At 49.0% G+C, this 13,471-nt stretch overlaps 5 protein-coding genes across 5 annotated transcripts; 1 reads left to right on the top strand and 4 right to left on the bottom strand.

The window, feature by feature from the left end:
• Window positions 1-858: 858 nt before the first annotated feature.
• somA (putative cAMP-dependent protein kinase pathway protein (Som1)) lies at window positions 859-3,427 on the top strand (the record flags this gene model as incomplete). Its single annotated transcript, XM_040828394.1, has 5 exons — window positions 859-1,341; window positions 1,417-1,568; window positions 1,638-2,874; window positions 2,940-3,203; window positions 3,257-3,427. The coding sequence occupies 5 exons, from the start codon at window positions 859-861 to the stop codon at window positions 3,425-3,427; spliced, it is 2,307 nt and encodes a 768-aa protein (XP_040688026.1).
• Window positions 3,428-4,663: 1,236 nt separating this feature from the next.
• Window positions 4,664-6,784, bottom strand: ASPWEDRAFT_184854 (uncharacterized protein; the record flags this gene model as incomplete). The annotated part of the gene is made up of 5 exons (XM_040832045.1): window positions 4,664-5,176; window positions 5,269-5,985; window positions 6,054-6,402; window positions 6,473-6,575; window positions 6,696-6,784. 5 exons carry the CDS (start codon window positions 6,782-6,784, stop codon window positions 4,899-4,901), a joined length of 1,536 nt encoding a protein of 511 aa, XP_040688027.1. The 3' UTR covers window positions 4,664-4,898.
• Window positions 6,785-7,666: 882 nt separating this feature from the next.
• ASPWEDRAFT_173770 (uncharacterized protein) lies at window positions 7,667-9,664 on the bottom strand (the record flags this gene model as incomplete). The annotated part of the gene is made up of 6 exons (XM_040831132.1): window positions 7,667-8,772; window positions 8,829-9,032; window positions 9,087-9,098; window positions 9,156-9,199; window positions 9,263-9,506; window positions 9,568-9,664. 6 exons carry the CDS (start codon window positions 9,662-9,664, stop codon window positions 7,667-7,669), a joined length of 1,707 nt encoding a protein of 568 aa, XP_040688028.1.
• An 801-nt stretch (window positions 9,665-10,465) lies between these two features.
• Window positions 10,466-11,102, bottom strand: ASPWEDRAFT_578952 (uncharacterized protein). The gene is made up of 2 exons (XM_040838350.1): window positions 10,795-11,102; window positions 10,466-10,734 (listed from the first exon to the last, which is right to left on the bottom strand). Exons 1-2 carry the CDS (start codon window positions 10,994-10,996, stop codon window positions 10,565-10,567), a joined length of 372 nt encoding a protein of 123 aa, XP_040688029.1. The 5' UTR covers window positions 10,997-11,102; the 3' UTR covers window positions 10,466-10,564.
• An 80-nt stretch (window positions 11,103-11,182) lies between these two features.
• Window positions 11,183-12,612, bottom strand: ASPWEDRAFT_173771 (RNA-binding protein; the record flags this gene model as incomplete). The annotated part of the gene is made up of 4 exons (XM_040831133.1): window positions 11,183-11,990; window positions 12,050-12,193; window positions 12,248-12,352; window positions 12,410-12,612. The coding sequence occupies 4 exons, from the start codon at window positions 12,610-12,612 to the stop codon at window positions 11,183-11,185; spliced, it is 1,260 nt and encodes a 419-aa protein (XP_040688030.1).
• Window positions 12,613-13,471: the final 859 nt, after the last annotated feature.

A 13,471-nucleotide genomic window follows, 5' to 3' on the forward strand; every position in this document is an offset into this window, starting at 1 on the left:
CCCTCCCTCCTCCTCCACCATTACTCCTCCACTCTTATTCCCCCCTCTCCTAATCTCTACCCGGATTTCTCCGTTATTTTTTTCTCCTTTACCCTTTTCTGCAGGGTTTCTTTGGGAATAATCTTAATATTTGAGATCAAAATCTCTGTGCTTTGTCTTTTAATCTTTGCCCCCTTCCAAAAGTGGTGCCCGTTTGGGCTTGCCTGCCCTCCATTCCCCTCCCTAAGCGCCGCTATCGTCTATTCCTCTCAAAAGTCGTGCGCCTTTTCGCCTCTGGTGTCGCTCGTCGCCTCTCCGGCTGATCCTATCGCGCTTCTTTTGCGTCCGCTTCGTGCCTGACACCTACATCTGTCTTTCTCTTCTACCACCTCATCAGATCATCCGGCCTGCGCTCCTTTCTTTTCTTCTTTTTGGTCTCCCCATCCCAAAAGCAACGGCGGATCTCTCTCTCGTTTGCGTTCGCGTTTGCTCTTCAGACGGCCACGCTCGTCCCCCTGTGGGTAATCGTCGCAACTTGTTTCGTTGCTCTGCGTTGTCATCGATCTAGTGGAACCTGTTCGACGTCGGTCAATTTGCAACGTTTCTTCGGTGCCGTCTCATCTAGTGCCTATCCCCGTCGTTTGCGCATTCGTGTTTAACTGCAAGGGCGTCACATATCGGGTTAGAAGCGCCGGTCACTTCGCCTCTTTGTTCTTTTACCCCCTCTACCCCCTCGCTCGTCCAGCGCACCTCCTGTTTAACTCTGTGGTGAGATATCTCGCCGCGAGACAGTGGATGCGCGTTGGAATCAACCAATTTGGACGACCCTCATCGACGACAAAATAAGAGGTGAGGGTGGCAGACCGCCTGATCGCCACCATGAACCAGATGAATGTACCTGGGATGAATCCCGGGGTAGGAGGCCCTGTGGGTGGTGTCCCCATGATTAATAATGGTTCGACGGCTCCTCGTAACGACGGAAATGTGAACATTCCCGACACGATGATCAATAATCTCAACACATATATCTACGACTACTTCTTGAAACGCGGCTACCACGAATGCGCCAGAGCACTTGTTCAAGACGATTCGATTAAGCTCAACACCGAACCTCCCACGAAAACGAGTCCGGGTCACCGTGGGGACGGCGCCATAAATGGCGTTGACGGCGATGCTATGATGATGGATAAGGATGGCGATAAGATCAAGATTGCAGATGATCTTCCTCGGCCTAGCCTTCCCAGCGAAAGCCAGCAATCATCTTTTCTCTTAGATTGGTTTAGTCTATTCTGGGATTTCTTTTGGGCTCAACGGAAGAAGGGGAACAGTAATGACGTGAGGCAGTATCTCCAGCACACTCAGGTACCCATATACACACTCTGTCACTCACTAGGATTTTCTTGTTCTCATATATCTAACTCGGTTCTCACTATCTAGAACATCATGCGCCTCAGAGAACAGCAACACAACCAGCTGTTGCGGCAACAGCCTATGATGGCCGGACAGATGGGACAACTCAACATGCGCCGGAACAATATGGTTCCCCCGAATCTTCAGAAGACTGTGTTGCAGAACAATACTCCCGGCCTGTACGCCCTTCTTCTCGCCCATTCTTTCGTATCATCCGTAGTGTGTATTTGGTGCTAATGGATTCACAGCTCCCAGCAACAGTTGGCCCAGTTCCAAAAGACTCAGCAAGTGCAAATGATGCAGCAGATGCAGCGTGAGCACTCCGACATGGACATGAACGGGCATCGTCCCCAGTCCCCCGCGTCCGCTGATAATGCTCCTTCTCCATCCAAACGGCCTCGTCTTGAAGGCGGTCCCATGAATGGACAACAGTTGGCACCCAACGGACGCGGACAAGGGCAGGGCATTCCCGGTCAGCCAAACCCGCTGTTGATGCAGAACGGAATGAACCGAATGAATCCGGCCCAATTTCAGGCTTTCCAGCAGTCGAACCCCGCTACACAACAGAAATCCATCCAGGTATATGCTCAAAACTTAGCTCTTCATCACTCACGCTCAGCATTGAATAACCAGGGCATGCCGAATGGTTTGATAAATCCCGGTGTCATGCCAAACCAGACTGATCTGGTGCCTATGCCAGACGGCCAAGGTATGTATCCGATGAGCGGCGACTACTATGGCGCGAATGGACAGATGGCCCAGGTTCGGGCTGGAATGCAGACACCTGGCGGTCAGCACGGCAACCACGCTCTCCAAGATTACCAAATGCAACTTATGCTGCTTGAACAGCAGAATAAGCGGCGTTTGATGATGGCTCGTCAAGAGCAGGATAGCATGGCCCGTACTGATGGCCAGACCCCAATGCCCGGGCAACAGGGGTTGCCGCCAGGCACCTCTCCGGGTAGCAGGGCGGGCGCGTCACCGAATCCAAACGATCAAATGAAGAGGGGTACGCCAAAGATGCCCCAGACCGCTCTCCCCGGATCCCCCAGCGCTGCCGACCCGATGGCCCAGAATCGTGGATCCCCGGCTTCCATGAACTTCAACGGCGGTCCGATGCCTCCCGACATGGCTGCTCCGTTCTTGATGAAGGGCAACATGCCTCCCCCTAGCTCAAACCCGGCTTTCAGTGGCCCTCAAATGGGCCAACCGATCCCCGCCGGAGCTGGAAACCGTGGAAGCTGGCCTCCTCAACCGGGACCTCAAGGTCAACCAATGGCACCGCACCAGTCCCCAATTCCTCAACCCCAGGCCGGAACCCCGCAAGAACGCGGCAACATGCCTCCCCCCCAGGCTCCGCCAGCTGCAGGCCCCAATGCCGGCCGGGCTCAACCCCAATCTCCTTCAACGGGACCCGCTGCGCCTCCGACGCCGCAGCAACCCAATAAGCCGGCACCCAAGAAGAAAGACACCAAGGGTACTAAGGTATGTATCCTTATTCCATTGTTCTGTGATGTCCTTCTTGTCGCCTTTATTAAATATGATCATAGCGACCCTCCAAGAAGGCAACAGCCACAGCCGCTAATGCGAACCCGGCGGCCACACCATCCTCCGAAGCGGAGCACCCCCCGACTCCCACCCCTCCAACTCCTATCACCCCTCAAAATCCTAACTCGTTTAACAAGAACGGGGCAAATGCGACTACGAACGCTCCTCAACAGCCGACATCAGCACCCGCGCCTCCTCAACCTCTCGTCCAGCAACCACCACAGCCAGATCAGACCACTCAGTTCAGTGACCTCAACATCCCAGATGTATGTATTTCTGCTTCAGACCTAATGGTCAATTTTACTGACGGAGTTATCAGGCGTCTGCTTTCAATCTCGATTTCAGTGCTCTGGAGAATCCAGATATCCTAGAGAACTTCGATTTTGATACCTTCCTCAACACCGATGCGGATACGGCCGGGTTTGGATTTGATCCAAACATACCTTATTCCACAGATGGCGTCGAGACCGGTGCCACAGATGGCATTTAAACGAATCCGAAGGCTATTCAATTCCTAAATTCCATATACCCTTTTTGTACATTCCATACATTCCAAGTTGTGCGATTCGGTTTCGCTTTCTCGCTTCTTTCTCATCCTCATTTGTTGCCGAACGATTGGATATGTGCCGTGAGACTGGCGTTGGTGTATCCGTTCTTGCATATCCCTCTCCCTCTACTATAAGCCAGTGTGACCAGTGTCGACTGGCCTGAAATGGTTTTTGAATTGTATCCGAGCTGGGTATTTGTGACCTATTGAGTTTTCTTCTTTCCTTATCTTCCATTCTTTCTTATTATTATTATCTTACTTGGTTACTTAATTTTCCTGGCTCCTAACGAGCCCCAAGCTATCTAGCAGAGTTACATGCTTCACTTAGTGCTTGGGGTCCTCGCAAAAATGTGCCTTTTCTTTCATTCCCCCATTTTTCTTTTCTCTTCTCTTTTTCCCTTTTCCCATTTGCTTTTCTTTATTTTACCCCTTGTTTTTATGGGTGGCGTTATATCTATGAATCATCTGTGGTTATCGAGGAACCCCCCTCTCTGGGAAATGGCTTATATGAATCGAGGAAGAGATACAAATAGGATGAAATGGTATTTTCATTCATTCATGTCTTCTTCCATGATTGTCTTACATTGCATGCTTTGTTCTCCCTTTTATGTCCATTTTTCTTTTCTACTTGTGACTTCTCACTCGTGGCAATGCAAGACTCGCTTTTTGCTCTGGTCTTACGGGAACCAAACAAACAGTACAGGGGTTAATGTTAGTTTCATCTGTCAGTGTTGAAAAGAACAAAAATTCCTCCTCTCCTTTTACCTCTCCTTCCCCCAACTGCAGTCACACATGGTAAGGAGAACAGAACACCCATCCATCCATCTATCATCCGCTTACGGGGTTTATGGAATTGAAATTTTCTATCTATCCATTGGCTGTGTAAAATTGGCAGATACTGCTTTTTTCTCTTATGTGATCCGCCTTTGCAAATTTCGCGCTAGCGAAGAGAGTTGCTTACCTCTTTGTTGTTTTGTCTTTTTGTCTGTTTGATGATATACCTCGGGTAACGCGCCTTGCTACATTGATGATTTATTTTCTCGTGGTTCAGTTTCCGTCTCAAAATCCCGCAAGCCTCGATTTCTTTTCCAAAAGCAGCGCTGGATATCTTAGTTCTGGATTGTTGCTCAATGCATCAAGTGCTCTAAATTACGTATACTTATTTGTAGTTCTGTCAGTATGAGAACGTACTATTCGGAATGCATTAATCATAGATCCTAGCCCTATTCGGAGATAAAAACGGGGACCTGATATCCGTATATTAATAGATGCGTGTCTCCTCCCTTGCCATGCCAGTCAATCCCATCGCGTCCAAGGGAAAGAGAAAGAGGAGTGTCAGTTATCGTCCATGCTCACATCGGCGTCTAACGAGCCATGCTTGACATATTCGTCAATGGCATCCTTCCTCCAAATATCATTTTTTTCCCTGCTCGTTCACTGCTTCACCTTCCAGAGCCAAATCCTCTCGCACTATGTTTAGAAGAAACTTGATAGCAGCATTGGCACAACCCTCCTTAGCTGCCGCTTTGTCCCTGACACCCTTGACTTCGCCAATGGCACCTGCTCGAGCAAGGAAAGGGTCGTTCTGGAAATAAGCTGCAGCTGTATAACCTTTATCGGTCTCGATCAAACGCCCTTCATTACTCTCAATCCGAATTTCTGGACGCTCCAGCGAGAGAAGATCACACATTCCTATTGATATAAAATAGAAGCTCCTCCCGCCATTGGAAGGAGGCAGGTGTATGATTAGCATACCGCGTCAAGGGGAAAGGAAGGTGCATTACTTTCGAGTTTCTCGCTATGAGCTTGCAGACTCTCGAGCCGTTTCTCGATCTCTCGGGGTGTGAGTTTCCACCTTTTCTCTTCAATCTTGTCCGGGATTTCAATAGCTTTGACCCTACTGTTAGTCAAGGGAAGCAAATTTGCGTTCATAGCCTTCTTCTGGGATTGGGGCGTGTTGTTCGGACGGCCCCGAGTTCTGGCCCTCTTGGGTGTACTAGGGATAAGTCTACCGGTCCTTTCATCCTCGGCCGGTCTCTTTGGAATAGAATCGTTTACAAACCTGCTGTTGCTCGAGAACAAATCCTGGTTCCTCATTGCCCTTGGCTGCTGCAGTATCTGTGAGGTACTCTGCCCATCTCTTCCTAGGTTTCGAGATAGGGCAGAGGTAGCTGAAGCCAATATTTGGGAAATTTGATTGGTAGAGGGGATATTGCGGCCACCTGCGCCTTCGGGTATTCTGGGAACGAGTCTCAACATGTTTTCGTCAGACCTTCTCAATATGAATGGCCCAGGAAAGCCATGGTGGACGCCGTTCCCGAATACAAGCAAGGCGTGTAGTGCCATGTGTGCCGAAGCATTTCGCGAAACAAATTCGTCGGCGTAATACTTGGATGCACCGAAGTACGAGGCGCCTTGCAACTCAACTTCATAACGACGTCCATTCTCATGGTCATATGGTGTATACTTCGGCGCAGGCAATCCATTTTGAACACAATAATCTGACCGAGATAAATTTGTCATAAGCTAAGCATAAAAAAGAATACAGAGAGGATCTACCGTCACTCACCATGCAGAAGCTCAATCCAATTCCAGCCTGCAGTTATGACATCTTCTGTTGGCACACCGGGCACCCTCCATTCTGGAAACTGGGATTTTAGGGATTTCAGGGCCACTGAGCATGCTACAGCCTTGGCCTCCATCTGGGAGTTGAAAACATGGTCTCTGACAATCGTTTGACCGTACATGGTCAATTTCACCCCACATTTGTTGTTGTTGCGTTTCGCTTTTCTGGTGGCATAATGAAACCTAGGAAGTAGGAGTGCTTGGATAGCCAACACACCGAAATACCACAGTGTTTGATTGGGTTCTAAGGTTGTTGTATCAAGCGCACCCAGACGAGGAAGGCTTTCCCTGGGCTATACGAAAACACAACATTAGACGAATACGAAGTAAATGGGGAGCTTGAATCCATTCAACAAAACATACCATCACTGAATGAGTTTCTTCTCTGGATGCACTACCCAACTGGAGAGTATGCTTGGGGAAGGCCATCACGCTTGGGACATCAGGTGAAGCTTCTTTGATCCTTCTGTCTACATCAGGACTGGAAGTACCGCCATGTGCTCCTTGGCCCTGGTCTCTCCAAGATACCAGCGAAGGTGCACGAGCGGCACTTTAAGTACCTGCTGAGACTCCCTGACCTGAATACGAATGAAGAGTGCCAGGTCTCTGGGGTAAAGCTGCATCACCTTCCCATTGTGACATGGTCCACAAAGGCTGTCCACCCGCAATGGCCATTGTGTAGGGTATCGGTGCTAGAGTCAGAGCACGGCTGACTGAGGAACTCAAGGTATTTATTTCAGAAGAGGAAGATGCATAGGGTACAGGATCTGTCATCTCATGACCATTTGGTTTCATTTCCTGTGTCCTTCCAGGTTCTGTGCATGGGACCTGGAATGTAAAAGGGAAAGAACCGTGGCCAAAGACTGGTGGGTTAATATTCCAACCACTACTCATTTTCAATCGTCTGCACTGAAATCCCAAAAAGTAGATGGAATGAGATCGAGGACGTTCCTTTCCAGGGCTTGGAGAAAAACCGATGGAGGAAAATGTTGATTCTCAACACAATAGAACGGAAATAGTTGGGGATTTTGAGGGCGGAAATCAGGGAAAGGGAAGGCAAAGAAGGAAGAACAGGAAGGGTAAGGGTGGAGGTTTTCAGACTGTGTGGGTTGTTGTTGACATCCTGCCTAATCTGGAAACCACCTGCAGGGACAGCCAAAAGCATCAATTGATCGTTCAAGAAAGGATTCACTTCGTGGTTTAATGAATAAACAGAAAAGGATACTACAGAGTGAATATAAACAGTATTTTAAAATATTGTCTTTTGGAGAAGACAGCCATCTATGATTTTAATTCTTTTTCTTTTTCTGTGTGGTAGCCATGTCGATTAACCCTATAAAGCTTGATATTGAACAAAACTCCTCCATACTCGATACCATGTGGTATCCATAGAAGTCTATAACGCCTGTCCACAATTAGAAACTGGATAATTGATATGGTAGGAAGGATATATAATCAGTGAGTGTCAGTGAGGTACAATATGAATAGAACTGGTGATCATGAAGCCTGACAAGGTCCCAACTCAAACATTCGAACTTGATCGGTGACAGAAGCAATTCACTCAATATCAACAATTTCAATAGGAGCTCCGCTGGCATGGAGATTTGAATTGAGATATTCATCGAAGCCGGCTTGATGAATGTGATCATCTGTCTCAGCATGTGTGGGTGAAATCGCCACGAAGCCTTCTTTAGAAACGTGTGCGATTTCTCCACCAGCGGAGCCAGTAGATCTATTTCGCTTAGATTCACTCGAGACCTCAACACTTCCACTTGTATGTCTAGCTGTCCTTGTGGGGGTATTGTTGACTTTGTTGTCACTTCCCTTGCGTGGGGTCTCGATAGCACCCTCATTTTCTTTATTGTCAGACATGGCTTCCTTTCTGCCCCTGATGGGTCCACTAGGACTGGAATGAAGCTTGCTCGCTGACGCAGTTTCCACGACTGGATCAGGGGGAATATTAGATCTAGCACTAGACCCAGATACATCCCTAGTACCTGGCTGCGAAATCTCCTTGAGCACAGATCGGCTTCCGGATTTGGAATAGGATGCCGAGCGAGCTTCTGCAGCAGCGGAGAGCTTCCTTCCCATGGGGAGCGTGGCAGATGGGGTATTCGTGGGTGCATGCGTGCCAATAGGCAGCATCTTGGGCGGACTAAGAGCTTCAAGAAATTGGCTGTACTGTTCGTCAGCAAGTGGACCAACGAGACTAGGTTGCTTGCTGTGCTGATAGCTAATTCCAGTCATGCTAGAAAAGGCACGACTGCTGGTCGAACTCGAAAGATAATCCGGCATAGGGATGTCTTCCAAGGATGATCTTGCACCTCGATGGCGCATAGCAGGATCAAGCATGTATGGATCAATGAAATTATCAGGCACGGGTGGCTCTTGGGTTGACCATTTCGGTTCTCTTGGGGTGTTTTGCCTCATCATGACCGGCTGATAGTTTCTATATGCCCAAGCATTGTACAGTGTCGAGTTACTGACCTGACTAGCCCCTGTTGGCATGTGTCGGGATTCGTGTTTGGTTGGCGAATGAGCATGAGCTTCATCTAGTTCTTTGGGCTCGCTAAATGCGCTTCCCGACTGGTATTTGAAGAGGCGTGGTCCTTGAGACCACATTCCAGAATTAGGCCAGGCGATGTTAGAGTACTCAAGGACTTCTGCTTTTTGTCAACGGCGGTTCCACTTTGGATGCTATTCAAAAGAACAAGCTTACGTAGAGGGGCATGCTGGAAAGAGAACGCAACAATATCCTTGACTCGCTCAAAGGGCAAAGTCCTGCTTGGTCGATAAAACCCTTCGGATATCACCACCCGGATTCTACCGTGAAAATCACCTGCATCCCAATGTCTCTGCTCTAGTATCTCCTGGTGAAAAGGCGGAAAACGAAGGTGATCCGGGTTCCCACTCTTATCGACCTCTGAGCTACGTCGTTAGAAAGCCTGTCGGTTGAGAAGGGAGGTGTTTGACATACGGCTACTCAAGCCTGAAGATCCGTTAGTATCTCGTATCCATTGTATGTAGATTGAAAGATATGACTTACCAATAATATGCGGCCAATTAGTTCTGTCCCTAAAGGCAGTACCCCTATTTGGAAGTAGAAATGCCTGTTCAGTCTCTGTATGTTCCGACCTAAACAAGGCAACTCACGAGACACAAACCCCATCAACGAAAACCCGAGCCTCAAAGCTGAGCTGATCTTCAGGCTGTAGTAGATTGTCCATCAACCGGCTAGGCTGGGGCTTTTCCCAACTATGAATAGACACCCGGAAAGAGGCATTGTGAGGCAAACTTGGGACGAACGTAGTGAGAACGGGTATCTGGCCCAAGTTCCCTTGAGGTATGTGGTAAGCAGCAGGGCCGACAATGCCCGGATTTTGGAGAAAAGGCGAATCTAAAGCACACCGTTATCAATCTACTGCCCGTAACTGATCGAGGTAAGAGATGAAACCAACCTCTATCCGGAGTCACGAAGCATTGTGTCTTGAACTCCTGGATGGGAATCTTGGAATTCTCCGGGAAAAGAAGCACATCCCAAGACTCGTAGCGCATCCTGAATTTATGCGGTTCCCTCTTCGGGATAAGATGAAAAACGAAATCTGAATCTGGTAGAGAGCTAGAGAATAACAAAGTAACGACACCGGAACCACGTCCTTGGAAAGAAAAGGAACAAGCCACAAAGACTGCAAGGCTCAATGGGACGAAGAGGATGGCGGGGGTAAGGATGGATATCTCACGAGGGGCAAGCCATGGGAAGGGAGTTGTTGCCCCCAAGAAAGGCAGCCGTAGGTGTGATTTTATTAAAAGGGAAGGCGTGAATGACGAGCCCCAACGGTCAAGACTCGTGACTAGATAGCAACGGGCCCGGTAGGTTCAAGGGAACTACGATTGTAAAAAAATAATTTGGAAAAAAAAAAAAAAAAAAAAAGGCAATCGTGCGCTTGGTTCAACTTTTGGACGCCTAAGGTGGCAACAGTACACATAATTTGGCAGGGAGCATGATGTTCATGGTTTCGCTATCTCAACCTGAAAAAGTGGACGATGCCAGAATCGCAAGCAAGAGCAGAAAAGGAAACGCGAGAGTGCACTGCGTAGCGAAGGGGGAATCATCCGTAAGAAAGATACAAAGGACAATGGGAACATGAAGCATTGAGGATCATCCGAGAAACACCAGGACCTCTTGAAAGGGGCCAACGAAACAACCAGATTTACGATAGCGGCAGTTGAACGCCTGGGAATTGGCACAAACTTCATAACAAGCCACCCTCCCAAACTTCAAGAGAAAACTTGGTATGCAGAGAAGCCTTGAACCGAAACTCCAAATGGGGCTTTGAAAATGGCAAGAAATCTACCGCCCCCAGTAGCTACAAAGAACGCAGTCCCAGCAGGAAATAAATCAAGTCCATACCACAGCACCCGTTCCGTACGTAGCAGGACAGAATGATCAAAGAATCAAGTCTGACCCACCTGAGGTCGAATGCATAACCACAAAGAAAAGGCATTGAATGTGTGAGAAGAAAACTGTGCTCCATAACGAAGAAACTGAATTCGAAAAATCGAAGACGAAGGAAAACAGTGTGTTGTACAGGCCGTCAATCTAGCATAAAGCATGACGTAACATTCTCAAAGGAAACATGATTCAATTTGACTGCTTCATGAGAAATGAACTTTTCGCAGAATGCCTGCCCAAGGTGTATAGGAGGGGAAAAACGCATCAAAGACAAATTCATTTTCCGTCACACGCAAAGACGAGAAGATCCATGGCCAGAAACATGAAAGGAACAGGGGAATTGAGATGAGAGAAGAAAAAGAAACATAAGAGGGAGAAAAAATAGTTTGAAATAAGAGAGAACAAAAAACACATAAGCTGGGGTAAGAGCTCATATCTTGCTAAAAATGAAAGCGCTCACATGTGAAGAAATACGTAGCGCAGGAGAAAATGCCCATCAAGAGCTGTAAAGGGGAGCTTTCGCAGAAATAAATAGCAGACTTGTTATGACACAAAAGACCCATCATTGAAATGACGCAAAACTCCTGCTGGTGCTTTCAAAAAAAGGAACGCTTTTTTTACTAAACGTAATCGTTAACAAGGGTTTCATCAAAAGATGCGGGAGCTGGCGCAGTATTCTGATGGCTACCAACCTTCATAGGAGCGAATCCACCATACTGATGTGCCGGGGGCATGCCCATGGAAGGGTACATGGGGGGAGGTGGGGGAGCGGGGCGGTAGGGGCTGCCGGCAGGGCCGGAGTTGTTCTGGGAGCGACCCCAGCTCAGACGAACGCGAGAGTTGCCGATCGGGTAACCTTGCATCTGGTTGATGGCCATCTCAGCGGCATGGCGCTGGACGAACTGAACAAAGCCACAGCCCTTTCCAGGGGGGATCTTGACGTAGGTGATCTCGCCGAAGCCCTGGAAGAAAGAGCGGAGTTCGTCCTCGGTAACATATCCGGAAAGACCGCCAACGAAGACTGTCGTGTTGTTGGGGTCAGTGAACTGGTTCATGGGCTGAGGAGCACCGTAGAAGCCCATGGGAGGGGCACCCATCGGAGGGTACATGCCTGCAGGACCGGGCATGCCCATGGCGCCTGGGATGATTCCAGGGCCCTTGTTCTTAGGAGTGGCGGTGGAAATGCGCATCGGGCGGTTTCCGCAGTAGACGCCCTGCATCTCGCTCAAGGCGCGCTGCTGGTCGTTTTCGTCGGAGAAGCGAACGAAACCGTAGCCACGAGACATGCCGCTGATGGGGTCGGTCATGATCTTGGCGGACTTGCAAGAGGGGAATCGGCTTTGGAAGAGCGAGACAAGGACGTATTCGTTAACCTCGGGGCCAAGGTCACCAACGAAGATGGAGAACTCGGGGCCACGGTCGTCACGGCTAATTCAATTCAAGTTAGCATCCTATCAAATCACTTCAAACCGTGGAAATGTACTTACCTTCGGTCAGCGAGACCACCGCCAGTAGCCCAGTTCAGCTTGAAGACACGGTTGGTGTTAGGCATGGGGGTGCCGTTGAGAGACAGGGCCTTGGCAGCAGCGGCGGCGGAGGTGAAATCAACGAAACAGTAGCCAGCATTGCTCCTACTACCATCATTAGGATCGCCTTCATCAATTATATGGGACTAATGTACTCACCCAGAAAACTTGTCACGGATCATCTTGACGTTGACCTGCTCGCCCATCTGGAACCACAGGTTGCGGATGAAGTTCTCATCGATCCAAGGCTCGAGCTCACCCATCCTATGAAAAAAGGTCAGACATAAATTTACAGAACATGCACATCATATTTATGCATACCAGAGAGTGGTCTTGCCGTCGGCACCCTGCTGAGGAACAGGGGCAGCTGTGGGCTCGCCAGCAGGGCCCTGGAAGGGAGCAGTAGCAGGGTCGGCCTGGCCGGTCATAGTGGTGTCCGCAGTGGCGGGAGCGCCGGAGGCGGCAGCGGCGGCGTCAGCCGCTGGGTGCTGGTTCTGGAAAGAATCGAAGTTCTGGAAAGACATTTTGACGTAAATCGAACCCGAAATGTGGGAATGGACGTAAAGATAAGGAACTAAGACAACGGTATCTGTAGAGCTCAGTAAGTCGTGGTTTCTCATGTTGAACTCAATTCCAGCGAGCTAGCTCATTGAAATTCGCAGTGCCAAAGCGCCAGATTCGTATACGCATACCTTGAAGCTGAGTAAAGCAAGGAAGATCAGAAACCCAAACAAGAAAACTTTTCTATCCCGAAAACGGCCCGTGCGATTGAGACTTCGTTGGAGTCGTTAAAAGGAGAGAACGTGTGATCGTTGAGTATGAAAGGGTATTTCAATCCCTGAAACCCGAATCGCTGTTAGTGGGGGGATCTTTAGTGCTCCAAAGTGAGAGCAAAGCAACAGAAGACAAAATTGTGAATGAGTGCAACGAAATGCCTTAAAAGGCGCGATAGGGCACGGAACAATTGACGCAGCGGAGATGAATTGAGCCTGAGGCGACGAACAACCGAAAAAACCAAGGCCAAAGAATCGGTCAAAGGATTGATGAAGGTTGAAGCGAAACGAAGCTACCAGCCGTCGACTCGATTTCGCACTTGATACCAGGACCAGAATTCGACTAGACTCGCCAGATAGAACGGGATAAACGAGAGATGAACACCTCAGAAGCAGTCGAAGGAGGTAGGATGGTGAGATGCGCAAGCGAAAGAGAACATAGAGGTGCTTTCAAATCATTCACCCAACCACTGCTGTTTTCGTCGATGACCCTCCCAGTCTCCTCCGATTGCGACCGGCCGAATGGGTAAACCCAGCCATTAGTTCACCCGCCGAGCCAAGCAATGTAACAACGACGTCGTATGCTCGATGATGACCTTAAGAAACCGGA

This window comes from Aspergillus wentii, assembly GCF_001890725.1.
Source record: "Aspergillus wentii DTO 134E9 unplaced genomic scaffold ASPWEscaffold_5, whole genome shotgun sequence".
Classification (NCBI taxonomy): Eukaryota; Fungi; Ascomycota; class Eurotiomycetes; order Eurotiales; family Aspergillaceae; genus Aspergillus; species Aspergillus wentii.

Excerpts from the sequence above, each read along its gene's own strand:
- ASPWEDRAFT_578952 (XM_040838350.1), bottom strand. The coding sequence starts at position 10,996 with ATGAGCTCTTACCCCAGCTTATGTGTTTTTTGTTCTCTCTTATTTCAA. Across the intron at positions 10,735-10,794 it reads CTCCTATACACCTTGGGCAG|AATGTTACGTCATGCTTTAT; the intron begins GCATTCTGCGAA and ends GTTTCCTTTGAG.